At 38.0% G+C, this 12,129-nt stretch overlaps 2 protein-coding genes across 4 annotated transcripts; one reads left to right on the top strand and one right to left on the bottom strand.

Moving 5' to 3' along the window:
* Positions 1-1,115: 1,115 nt before the first annotated feature.
* LOC119984724 (probable arabinosyltransferase ARAD1) lies at positions 1,116-5,261 on the bottom strand. Of its 2 annotated transcripts, none has more exons than XM_038828807.1 (4): positions 4,648-5,261; positions 3,022-3,132; positions 2,655-2,750; positions 1,116-2,111 (listed from the first exon to the last, which is right to left on the bottom strand). In XM_038828807.1, exons 1-4 carry the CDS (start codon positions 5,242-5,244, stop codon positions 1,686-1,688), a joined length of 1,230 nt encoding a protein of 409 aa, XP_038684735.1. In that variant the 5' UTR covers positions 5,245-5,261; the 3' UTR covers positions 1,116-1,685. The 2 variants fall into 2 exon arrangements, with proteins under 2 accessions (XP_038684735.1, XP_038684734.1); XM_038828806.1 differs by having other exon boundaries at positions 2,836-3,132; positions 4,648-5,260.
* A 1,088-nt stretch (positions 5,262-6,349) lies between these two features.
* LOC119984576 (3-phosphoshikimate 1-carboxyvinyltransferase 2) lies at positions 6,350-10,844 on the top strand. Of its 2 annotated transcripts, XM_038828583.1 has the most exons (8): positions 6,353-6,886; positions 7,876-8,120; positions 8,276-8,426; positions 8,780-8,994; positions 9,080-9,197; positions 9,409-9,619; positions 10,197-10,258; positions 10,343-10,844. In XM_038828583.1, the coding sequence occupies exons 1-8, from the start codon at positions 6,548-6,550 to the stop codon at positions 10,559-10,561; spliced, it is 1,560 nt and encodes a 519-aa protein (XP_038684511.1). In that variant the 5' UTR covers positions 6,353-6,547; the 3' UTR covers positions 10,562-10,844. The 2 variants fall into 2 exon arrangements, with proteins under 2 accessions (XP_038684510.1, XP_038684511.1); XM_038828582.1 differs by having other exon boundaries at positions 6,350-6,886; positions 10,197-10,844.
* Positions 10,845-12,129: the final 1,285 nt, after the last annotated feature.

The following is a 12,129-nucleotide window of genomic DNA, read 5'->3' on the forward strand; positions in this document are numbered from 1 at the left end:
ATTTAGCATATTCCACTTACGTTACGTTTGGTTGGGAATTGGTTGGGAATGGGAATGAGAATGATAATGGTAATGAAATTACCATTACAATGACATGTTTGATTACATTAAGGAATGGAATAATGATGATAATAATGATGGATTAAAATGATTGCTATGCAAATATTTGTTGGAATGGAATAGGAATGAATTATTTTTTGATTGAAAAAAATGTGATCGATCGCTGGAGTCTTGCATACGGCATATCATATTCTATCTGCTTGCATACTCGAGTCATTTCACCAAACGCATCCAACTACCACAATTGAATGGACCTCACCAAATCACTTGTATAAAATTCCTTATTTTGCTGCAGATGCTATCCTCTGTCGTTTTATCAAAGAAAAGAGTTTTAACAGTATTTATATATTATATTAATTTTACAGACTCTTTGATGACCATAATTGTTTTGAGAAGAAAAATAGACCATAATTAAATCATAACTTTTCTAATAAAAAAAATACTTAAAACTACTAAAAATACTAACATAAAAGATACTATTTGACTTGTTATAGAAAAATGATAAAAAAACTAAAAGTATGACATTTTTTTAGCTTACATGGGGTCAAATCGCCTTGTGATCCCAATCTAAATAGAACTCGTACACGCTCTCTATTTTGTCAGTCCCATGACCCTGCATCACTTCCCTTCCTTTTTCTAAGGCAATCGAAGTATTGAACATAGAATATCTTATGGCTCGCAATTAATTTAAAATTTTAGAGTGTTAGATTGTTGAAACTTAGTATTATTTGAGGTCGGCTACATAGATAAATCAATTCAAATTAATCATGTGAATTCTATAAGTTTTACATTACAATCATAAATGCTTGAAAATCTATGGAATTCTAAACTAGAAGTTCATTCATTGAGAATATTATTTGACATCAATTTATAAGAAAGTACTTAGTTTTGAAGTACAAAAAAGAGAACACATCATAGGAAATAAATACATGCGAAGAGCCAGAAGCATCAATTTCATGGCAAAAGCAACCTAGAGCTTATATTTAAACTTGCAACTCGGGAAAACAAAACTCACATGAAACATATAATCATACGGTACAAAATACAGAAGGGGATGATATATAGACAACTTCATTTATTGGGAAAATAATGGATGAAATAATACAAGATTCTATAAAAACTTTCAAATTTGTTTTGAGAGAGATAAAGGACAAGCTTATAGCAATGATCAGTATACGTTTCTCACAAGGAAAAAAAAAATTCATTGGGAAACTTTGAAAGAATAATACGTTCATCACTCTAACCAAAAAGGCATAAAGGCTTGTGCCGCCACATACCTCTGAACTGGTCAATCCCCACGCTTCTATAATCCCATATACTGTACATGTGTAACCCAGTTAGAATGAGAAGGTGACCATACAAGAAGCCAAGAGTATGATTAGCTATAAACCGAGGAGGAACCGACTTTAGGTCTTCATCACCAGCAGAGAATCATCTCGTATCTCACTAAAGCCTGCGAAGAGGGGCAGATCAAATGTAAGCCACAGGAACACAAACTGGAAATATAATCTGCCTTTAGTTTGCTGGGAGGGTATTCATAGCAAGTAGCAGCTGCCTTTTATCTTCCCCTCCCCCTTTGGAAAATAGTTTGATGTTGTCATCGCCACATAAGCAAGCTCCTGATATCACCTTCTCTCCAGCCAAGGATCCGGAACTTGCAACCTCTGGCTTCTATGTGATGCAAGTTGGACCCCAGGAAGTTTGCGCTTTACTTGTCTCCAAATCATATTGACGCCGTCTTCCTTCCTTGGGGGATACTGAAATTCATAGTGATGGGAGATACTCTTCAGCTGTCTCCACATTTCAACCCATCTCTTTTTTGGAAATCGTCGGAGCTGATCAACCATGTAACCAGGTTCCACCGCCTCTTTCACGGAGAAGAAAATTGAGAATTGGGTGTAATCAATTTCATCCTCGAATGGCAGCTCAATATGATCACTAACGATAACAGGAATGCAGTGACTCGCAATGGCATCAAATAGGCGGCAAGATGAAGGAGTGTCTCCTGCCGGATGCAGGCAGAACTTTGATGAACGCATCCCTTGCCTGGACTGATATAACGGGAAGAAAACAGGAGGGAAATGAGATAGACTGGAAAGATATCGGATAAACACATAAAATTAACACAACACTCTGCTTCCACAAGACAACATGCTTTGACAGTATTGTCTCTTTCAAATGAGAGCCTATATACTATAGTAAAGAAAGTAATAACATTTTCCATGCCTCAATGTGTAATTCCTTTCGTCTGGAGAAAACAGTGCTCTAAATATGACAAGAGATGAATGATCTAGAAGCTTGTGATTACGTGTCACAAGCATCGGGTGATATCAGGTTTGCTGTCATGTGAGATGCATCCCTAACATTATATATTCATATAGAAAGTACAAGTTAAAGGTTCTGTCAAAAGAGGAAACCCAAGCTTTTTCATAAGCAAAAATGATTGGAAAAGAAAAATCTTATCCTGTGAGCACTTTAAAGAGCTGCCCAAGAAACTGGTTATCTGCTATCAAGAAAGAGGATGTAATATAAAACTTTCCAGAGCAAGATATAGATGGTCTGGTTGCCTAGCATCAATAAACTCAGTTACATACCATGTTTACTGTTTCCACGCTTGCAGTGCTATGCTCATAGTGAATATCATCATAACCAGATAATGCCTTTGCCAGTTTAGCACGAATTTTGCCTTCCTACAGCACAATATGAAACAAATTAATAATTCTATAACCAGATAAAGGCGTTGATATAAGATGATGATGTTAGAAAATAGCATACACTTTTCCTGACTGTATTTCCCTGAAAGAAAAGAAGCATGGTCCTTGACTCAAATGGATCTAGAGGGTCATCATCTGTAAAGGAATCCAGAATGTGTACATATGGAGCCACCACATCTTTTCTCAAATTTGCCAGAGTTTTAGGGTAGCGGCCAAAATCTGCCACAATTAAAATAGATGTGTTCACCTGTTCTCGCATAAATCTGAAAGCATTTGGTTGTTGCATAGGAATTACATGGTCTCTGCCTCCAGACCTCTGCCAGTATTTGGACTTCTGCAGGAATTCCACCAAATCAACCTGAAACCAGAAACAACTCATGATAAAAAAACTGTAAGCTCAATCCAGCAGGAACATGACACAGAGAGGAGACACAATGGCATACGGACTGCTGTGGATATTGACAGGAGAATGAAAGTATTTTCCATTAAAGAACATGGATGTAATTGTGCATAATTTTGCTTCATATGCATGCACACCTATTATTGAACAATGTATCATAACAAATAGTTGGCAAAAGCTTAAAAGCTTTTAAGTGTTAAACAGCTCTCATGCACACCTCTCATGCAAAGGGCTCTTGCAATGGAGGCAGGGCTGCAGAAGAGCATGATATAAGTGTAACCTGCATAGAGACTTAATCAAGTATTCAAACCTGTGAAACTTTAAGTTGCAGTGAAGCAACTTTACCATGCTAGTTTTAAGACCTCTGAATTTACGGCTAGTCCCAAATTCCCCTTCCCTTGCCACCAGGATACCCTTGCGTATTAATGGTTTCTTATGTTCTCTTATTTTGAATATCAGTACTTCATATTGTTTGGTAAAATTGTCAAAAAAAAAAAAACCGCTGCCTTCTACTTGATGTTTTCAGAAGTAGAAGAAGACTTAAGTTGGTTCTGCTTTCCTTTTATGTTCTTTTTTCCCCAAAAATTATCCTTCAGTTTTCTACATTCAAGGAACCTTAACACAATCAAGAATAGATTTCCCTCCCATTTGCAGCATGTTTTCATGTCTATTATGAGTCAAGCAGTAATTTAGCTACAGTGAGGCAGAAAATGAGGTTCTAAGCATATAATTAAAACATAATCCCTTATAAGTGCATATTCCTTTCGAAGGAGTTCTGAGTTCACAATAATAGGTTGCCCAGCACATCATTGTCTTACAAGACCCTCATACGGCTCTCTGTTTGTTCCCTTGCAGGCTGTTTGTCATGATGTTAGGATTTATTATCCCACATCGGTTGTTGAGGGATTTGGTGTCTAGCATATAAGCTAGCCCAAGTCTTTAAACCAATGTCCAGCCTTTTCCAAATGGAGGGGCTGGGAATTGCCACAGCCCAAAGGGCTGAGATGGTGGGGAGGCTGGGCTTGGGTTTGTGCCATCGTGGGATTTTCTACACATGAATAAACGGAAAAGAAAAAATAGTAATTGGAAGCTTGAGAGCAATAAATAACCACAAAACAGAAGAAATGGGCTATATTAGTTCAAAACTACCACTCAAATATGGTATCAAATATACGAATGGTGAAGTAGAAACTTGAGATGGATCATGAGTTCAATAAAAAATGATTCATTTTCACACATAATTGAACTCGTAAAAGACGAATGGTATCATTACTATGCTATCAGATACCCAAAGATAAAGAAATTTCAAATTGGACCAACCAACCAACCAAGTTCAACAGCAAATTCAACATTCACTATCCAGAATTTGCATAGAACTATGTTAGATTGAAATGCAAGTAAAACTGAAGCCCAATAAACATAAAGTTCAGAGAAGAGAAGCAACAAACTAAGTGGAACGGAAAAGAGTAGTACCTGCAACTGGTGATCAATCTCAGCTTCCGGATCCGCCATTTTGACTCCATGGATATTGAAGCTCAAAGAAGAGAAAAACGGCACATAGAACGCCTCCGCCATTTCCGGATCAAGCACCCTAACCGCCTCTCTCCCCTCCTCCTTTCCATCACCGCCATCGTACAAAAGCGATGCCATAAGCCAATACTCCGCACTATGCTGCCTCCCCACCCCCGAATTATACCTCCACGGCGGCAAATTCTCCGCCGTCACCGGCTCCGTATCATTATGAGCATCTCTACTATGTCTCGGTTCCAGCATACCGACATGAAACCTCCTCGGGAGATCGTACATGTAAACCCTGAGAGGCGGACCGGTGGAACAGAGTGGGGAAACATTCGAAGCCGACGGTAGCAAAGGGAAGAAGGATGGTCTGAGACCAACGGTGCCGATGTACACTGAGTAGGAGATAGAGAGGAAAAGGACGAGTATAAGAGAGATTATTATGGCTTTTCCGTACATCCCTGGTGCGTGGTGATCGATCGGCGAGTCAGAGAGATCTTGTTCTACACTTCTACTATGGAGTTGGAGTGTGGACAAGTGTGTACTGTGTGTCATTCATTATTGCAATAGTTTGTATTATTTGCTATATAAGTATAATATCTTTAAAGAGATTCTCTTTTATGCATGCCCTAAACTTTAAAAAATTTAGGGTTTTAAATCTAAGCCGTTGATAATAACAAATCGCTGAAATTAAAATTGATAAAAATTACAAAAAATAAAATGCAAATTCATCGTGATTTGACTCGTACTCCGAAAATCGGATTCTTACTACTATTTCGGATTGAAATTCATTGGAAAAGATGTGCTCGTCGAGACAAGTCAAATTATACCGTAGGTAGATGGAGAGGACAATGAAGTTGGCCGTATCAATGACGGAATAATGTGGTTGTGTTGGACTTCAAACTTAATTTCCGGCTAATTTATGGTGTGATTCAAGTTGTGGCTAGTCGAAAAATCTTTGTTGATTAGATCAAAGAATCCTTAATAAACGAAGTGTTTATTATAAAATTAGTCCATTAAAGGAAATGGACCGGGCTAGACATAAGGTATTAATACCACAAACCCAAGCCCAGCCCGAAAACTTAATTTGGGCCTATTTTCTTACCAAGCCTTAAATGATCACCTCTGGTCCTGTACGGCTCTACCCAGACCCGGAGAAGTGTGTGAAAGAAGGGGAAGCTCTACCGAACCTCTCCAAGCCTAGAAGACCCTTTGGGTTCGGTGTTTTAAAGGTTTTACATACCTACCTATCTACCATTCAGGTCCCACTTGTATCCCAAAAAAGTCATTTCGCTTTTTATTAAGAGTGATAAAACTTTGTTCGGTCTGGATGAGCGAATTTATCGGATTCAAATTAAATCAAATTTGAACATAAGTTATATGTTCAAAATCTGGGTCCAAATATAACCACAAAGAGGATGAATCGAAATTCATTTGACGTTCAATAGTTAGGACATTTGCAATGGTGAAATTGTTGGCTAATATGAACGGAAAGACTCCAATTGGTTAACCCTTAAAAAAAAAAATGGTAGGTGAGATTGCAATTTCAAGCCCACCAACCCTTTATGAGGGCATGAAATGCCCAAAATACCTAACTAAAACAAGTCTCTTTCATCAAACCCCCTTACCATTATATTTACACAATACACACACCAATATACTTGCTTTTTCTCAAGCGGCTCTTGGATATTCGTCATCTTTTCCGAGTGGTAGCAGGGTTGGTTGGTGAAGCCCCCCACCAAGTCTACCCAACTACCCCTTCTCCTACTAAGACACTCATTATAATTATACTATTATTGGGTTCAGAGAGCGAATTGGAGGAGCCAAATTTGAGAGAGATACAGAGAGAGCAGGAGAAATGGCGCAAGTGAGCAAAATTTGCTGTGGAAGTCAAAGTTCTCAACTTTTTCTCAATGTCTCGAACACCCACAAACCCAAATCTGTTGCTTCAGTTTCATTTAGATCACCCTTCAAAGGGTTTTCAAGCTCTTTGGGTTCGAAGCACACTAAAGGGTGGGGTAATTGTGCGGTTGATGCAGTTAGAGCTGTTCCTCTGAGAGTCTCAGCTTCAGTTGCCACGGCAGAGAAGGCATCGGAGATTGTGTTGCAACCAATCAAGGAAATATCCGGCACAGTCACGTTGCCCGGCTCGAAATCGCTATCCAATCGGGTTCTCCTTCTCGCTGCCCTTTCTGAGGTATTTTTGTAAATTTGTATATATGTATCATTCTGAATGTTTTGTATTGTGTTGCTACAATGTTCTGGTGCGTGAAATGCGATTGGTATTGAGTTTTAAATTTGTTGGGTTGCCGATAAAGTTTTGTCAAAGGAGACTCGGAATTCTGATTTTTTAGACTTTTGAATCATTTTCTTCTGTAAACCATTCTTGAAGAGGTTGGCATGATGCAAGTCTGAAGAGCTATGCCAACAACAATGATAATGTGTAGATAGTCGCAGGGGCTGAATTGTATCTTTTCTCTGGTTTCGGAAGGAATTGAGGAAGAAATTTGATTCTGAAGGAATCAAGTGTGAGATTTGGGTTTACAGCTTAGAAGAGAATTTTTTAAGTCAATGTTCAAATTTCTAACTGGTAGTTAAATTGCTAAATCAGGTGAATGCAATTTGGGTTTCAGTCAATTGAAGACTTGTCTTTTTGCTAGCTATCCTAACTGATGGAAAATGCATTTACAAATTCATTTGTGCACACTTTAAGATATTGATTCTTTGGAATATAAAGCAATAATTCTTTTGTGGCTTTAAAATGAAAAACAGAATTTTTTGAGCTCCTTTAAAGAGGGATTGGACATCTGTGAAAGAAGTAAAACAAATATTCAAGGGTCCAGAATCATTATAGGATATTGGCGGTGAAGGATACCGTCAAAGTTTGCATGCTTTAAAAGAGTTATTGTTAATGAAATCCGCCATGGAATAACAATTAAAAGCAGTTAATGTACGTCTTTTGTTTGGTGTATCATGTGTCTCCACTCTTTCATCAGAAATGGTGTAATAATAGTACAGAATTAGAAATATTCTTTAGGTAATATGTGGAAGAATTTCCACGTCCATTATGCTCCACAGTCCACGTTAGTTGAGAATACTCTCTTTCTTTTCAACTTGCAAACTTTGTCCCCAGTTTTGATTAGCTGTCTTGATTTATGGTTATTGTTGTTATCACCTGTTGAGCAGGGAGAAACTGTTGTGGATAACATATTGAATAGTGATGATGTTCACTATATGTTTGGAGCACTGAGAACGTTGGGATTAAGGGTGGAGGAGGATATGACCATAAAACGAACCATTGTGGGAGGATGTGGCGGTCAGTTTCCTGTAGGTAAAGAATTCACAAATGATGTTGAACTTTTCCTTGGAAATGCAGGGACGGCAATGCGTCCATTAACAGCTGCTGTTACTGTGGCTGGTGGAAAAGCAAGGTTGTGTTTTGCTCCTTCCTTGTGTGCTCTAGCCTTATATTTATATTATTTATTCAATATATTTTTGCTTGTGTGCTCTGGCTCTGGCTTTATATTTTCTGTCCTTCTTCTTCTTCTTGGTAGCTTTCTAACTCTGATTATCTATTGTAATTCAGCTACATACTTGATGGGGTTCCCCGAATGAGAGAAAGACCAATTGGGGATTTGGTTGCTGGTCTTAAGCAGCTTGGAGCAGATGTCAGTTGTTCTCCTACAAACTGTCCCCCTGTTCAAGTAAATGGAAAAGGAGGCCTGCCAGGAGGGAAGGTGCAGTTTGCATTAGATTTGAATTTGACCATTTTCTGTTTACTATATGGATACCTGTGTCCTTCAAGTTAGGGCATCCTTGTGTTAGTAACCTTTGTTTATAACCATGGGTGAATGCAATTAATAAGGTTGTGTCTCTAGCTTTGTTTATTTTTGGCATTTGAATATTGTGCTCCGCCCTTCCCCTCTTTAATTGTTGCCATTGATTTTCAATAACACTCTAGCTTTTTGACTGACTTCCTATCCCCTTTTTTGGATTTTCCCCATGAACACAAATAATTGAACTAAGCAGCAAGCAACTGAAGATCGTTTGTGAATCTTAATTAAATACTGTTTCTTTTGTCTATTTACAGGTGAAGCTCTCGGGAGCTATTAGTAGTCAATATTTGACTGCTTTGCTCATGGCAGCTCCTTTGGCTCTCGGAGATGTGGAAATCGAGATTATTGATAAACTAATTTCCATCCCCTATGTTGAGATGACTTTGAAGTTGATGGAACGCTTTGGAGTCTATGTTGAGCACAGTAGTAGCTGGGATCGTTTCTTGATCCGTGGTGGTCAAAAGTACAAGTAGGTGTTTCTGAATTCTGATGCATAGATCCTCCAATTTGTGAATTATCTTTATGCAGAAATTAATGCAATTATATTTGATCAGATCTTCTGGAAGTGCTTATGTTGAAGGTGATGCATCAAGTGCCAGTTACTTTCTAGCCGGGGCAGCGGTCACTGGTGGGACTGTTACCGTGGAAGGTTGTGGAACAAGCAGTTTACAGGTATTTTCACTTGCAATAGTATATTGTTACAGATTTTATGCATCCCTATATAGCATGACTTTTTTTTAACCAATATGCTAGATGCTCCCAATAATTATAGAATAATAACACACTTTTTTGGTATATGAAGATGCAATGGTTTCCCATTTCCACGATATTAAATTTATGTTTAGTTAAATTTTCCTTTTTCTTGTTTTTCTATGGGGATCAGGGTGATGTGAAATTTGCTGAGGTTCTCGAGAAAATGGGCGCTAAAGTTACCTGGACAGAAAACAGTGTCACAGTCACTGGACCACCACGAGATTCTTCAGGAAGAAAGCACTTGCGTGCAATTGATGTCAACATGAACAAAATGCCGGATGTTGCTATGACTCTTGCTGTAGTTGCACTTTTTGCTGATGGTCCTACTACCATAAGAGACGGTATGATTTGTCCTTCTACATTCGTATAATTTGAAGCGTCTGTTAGTCCTCCTATAAATGATGGGCAAGGAAACTGAAGTGCACGTTCTTGTGACCTACAGTCACAAATGTTTCAGGGCATGAAAAATAATTAACTAGCAGTAACCATTTGTCGGGTCCTCAATGCTTACTGTTTCCTTAATCCTTACAAAAAGATTAACTAGTAATAACCATTTGTCATACTAGGTCAAAGCACAATTGTAGTTTAATATTTCTGTGTGAAAAAATCCCAGTTGTTTTGATAATTTTGGAACTTCTCTCGCGGGCATTGCACTTCTTACGTAACAGTGCACTTACATAGATAATGAACTGGAGGGTTTTCTGCATTTTCTTTCTACAATAACCACATATAGGTCTCTATGTTAATGGGAATCTTCATCCTGTGAAATTGATGCTTTAATAGAAAAAGAGATCTTTCCATCAAAACACTCAAGAGTCTGAGGATTGTGATATTCCTATTTCCCCGCTTCTTGGAAAAGCTGCAATACAACTTGTGATCCTAATTTTGACCTACTTTAATTTCTTCCTCTATTTGCAGTGGCAAGTTGGAGAGTGAAAGAAACAGAACGAATGATCGCAATTTGCACAGAACTTAGAAAGGTCATTTTCTTGGTTCCATTTTACCTATTCAAAATTATATATTTGGACCACTTTCATAAGCCGCATTTGACCTTATTGTTGCAGCTGGGAGCAAAAGTTGAAGAAGGACCGGATTACTGTGTGATCACACCCCCTGAGAAACTAAACGTGACCGAAATTGACACCTACGATGACCACAGAATGGCCATGGCGTTCTCTCTTGCTGCCTGCGGAAATGTTCCAGTTACCATCAATGATCCTGGCTGCACTCGGAAAACTTTCCCCGACTACTTCGAAGTCCTCGAGAGATACACGAAGCACTAAACTCGGATGCACGTAATCTATACATATAGAGAGGGAGAGAAACAGCTGAATACTACAGCCACTGAGCTCTAGCAAAGGCATCTCCTTGAGGAAGCAACATGCCTTGTTTTCTTTATTTCCTTCTATCTTTGACTATAAGTATTAGCAAGTTGATATTATTGCATCCGGGCTGTAATTGTATTGTGTGAGAGTGTAGTTTGAAGCCAGTTTGGATCCAAATGAATTGTCATTACCTGCAATAATCATTCAAAGCAAGATTCTCTTGGATTTCATTTCTGCATCTAAATATCTCTCTATTGTCTTGTTGGTTGGAGTTTTGCTGTAATTTTGAACTCAAAAATGGATTTCAACATCGATATGTGTTCCATTTGCCAATTTGGTTGTGCTAGAAATAACTTTTTGTGCTTTTGGTTTTATCAAAGACAAGGCATTGTAAATTGTTGCATCCATGCTCACCACATATTTCTAAAAGCTAGTGGCACAGTTGTGTCATGGGATTCTCTTGATATTCATACAGAAAAAGTGTACTTTCAATTAAGAAAAAATGTCCAGGTCCAGTTGATTTATACAAACAAACTGTCAAAGCATGTAACATGATGCCAGTTTATAAATGGACTACCTGAACATGGACCTCTTATCTTTTTTATCACATTGTCACATGGGCAAGCATGTGGTGACTGTCTATTTATTTTTCTTTTCATTCTTATAAGTACACAATACTTTTTTTTTTCTTTTGATAATCGAGAATTCCCTCGCCCAACATATCTATCGGATGGCTCGGCCAGTTCTAAACTTGAGCTGTCAACCCAACACGTTCTATGTTGCTGAGCATGAGAGTTGAACTTGTGAGCTTCCGAATTTGTAAGGAATTATCATAATCAACTTCACTATCTCAATAAAAAGTTCTTTGTTCTATACATACATACACACACACTATATGTATATGCTCTAAAGGTTTAATAGAAGAACTTGCCATAAAACCGCTTAGTGAGGGGCTTGACAAGAATTTACTGGAAAGAGAGTGGTGGGGTGTGGGGTACAAATTTGGTAAAAATATCTTTAAATACACTCTTCTTCATTCTGAGCTTTCAAATGAAGTTTACTTAGTTGGGTTTTTGATTCTAAAATAATCTGTGTGTGCACCTACCCACATGATGCTTGTCTAGCATAAATTGCAATGTAAGGTACCAATAAAAGGATTCTTGCAATGATGCTTTTGCCTTCTTTTTCAAGTCTGTCTTGCAAATACTATCTGTCATGGTGATCAATGGGAGCAAGAAATTATTTTGGGTAACGGAGAAATTATCTAGCTCAACATGTCCTTTAGATAATCGAGCAAACATAAATTTCAGACCATCGAACAACCCGCACCCTGCTATATCACAGCTAATTGGTTCATACTCTTTACTTTAAGTTCGAATTGATAATCAATTAGACTATCACCAAGGAGTTGAGAAAGAAAATTTCAACAATTAATTGATCAATGGAAAGGGAAATCAAATCAGATTCATCCTTCTCTTCCACCCAAAAAATAAATAAAGTTTGGAGAAGTAAACAATTTTCAATAC

This window comes from Tripterygium wilfordii, chromosome 18, assembly GCF_013401445.1.
Source record: "Tripterygium wilfordii isolate XIE 37 chromosome 18, ASM1340144v1, whole genome shotgun sequence".
NCBI lineage: Eukaryota > Viridiplantae > Streptophyta > Magnoliopsida > Celastrales > Celastraceae > Tripterygium > Tripterygium wilfordii.

Bases quoted from the DNA above. Each gene is read 5' to 3' on its own strand.
- LOC119984724 (XM_038828806.1), bottom strand. From the start codon at position 5,244: ATGACACACAGTACACACTTGTCCACACTCCAACTCCATAGTAGAAGT. The intron at 3,133-4,647 runs GTACTACTCTTT...TTCTGGTTTCAG, and splicing joins AGATTGATCACCAGTTGCAG to GTTGATTTGGTGGAATTCCT. The intron at 2,751-2,835 runs GTATGCTATTTT...ATTGTGCTGTAG, and splicing joins GAAATACAGTCAGGAAAAGT to GAAGGCAAAATTCGTGCTAA.
- LOC119984576 (XM_038828582.1), top strand. From the start codon at position 6,548: ATGGCGCAAGTGAGCAAAATTTGCTGTGGAAGTCAAAGTTCTCAACTT. The intron at 6,887-7,875 runs GTATTTTTGTAA...CCTGTTGAGCAG, and splicing joins TTCTCGCTGCCCTTTCTGAG to GGAGAAACTGTTGTGGATAA. The intron at 9,198-9,408 runs GTATTTTCACTT...TATGGGGATCAG, and splicing joins GTGGAACAAGCAGTTTACAG to GGTGATGTGAAATTTGCTGA.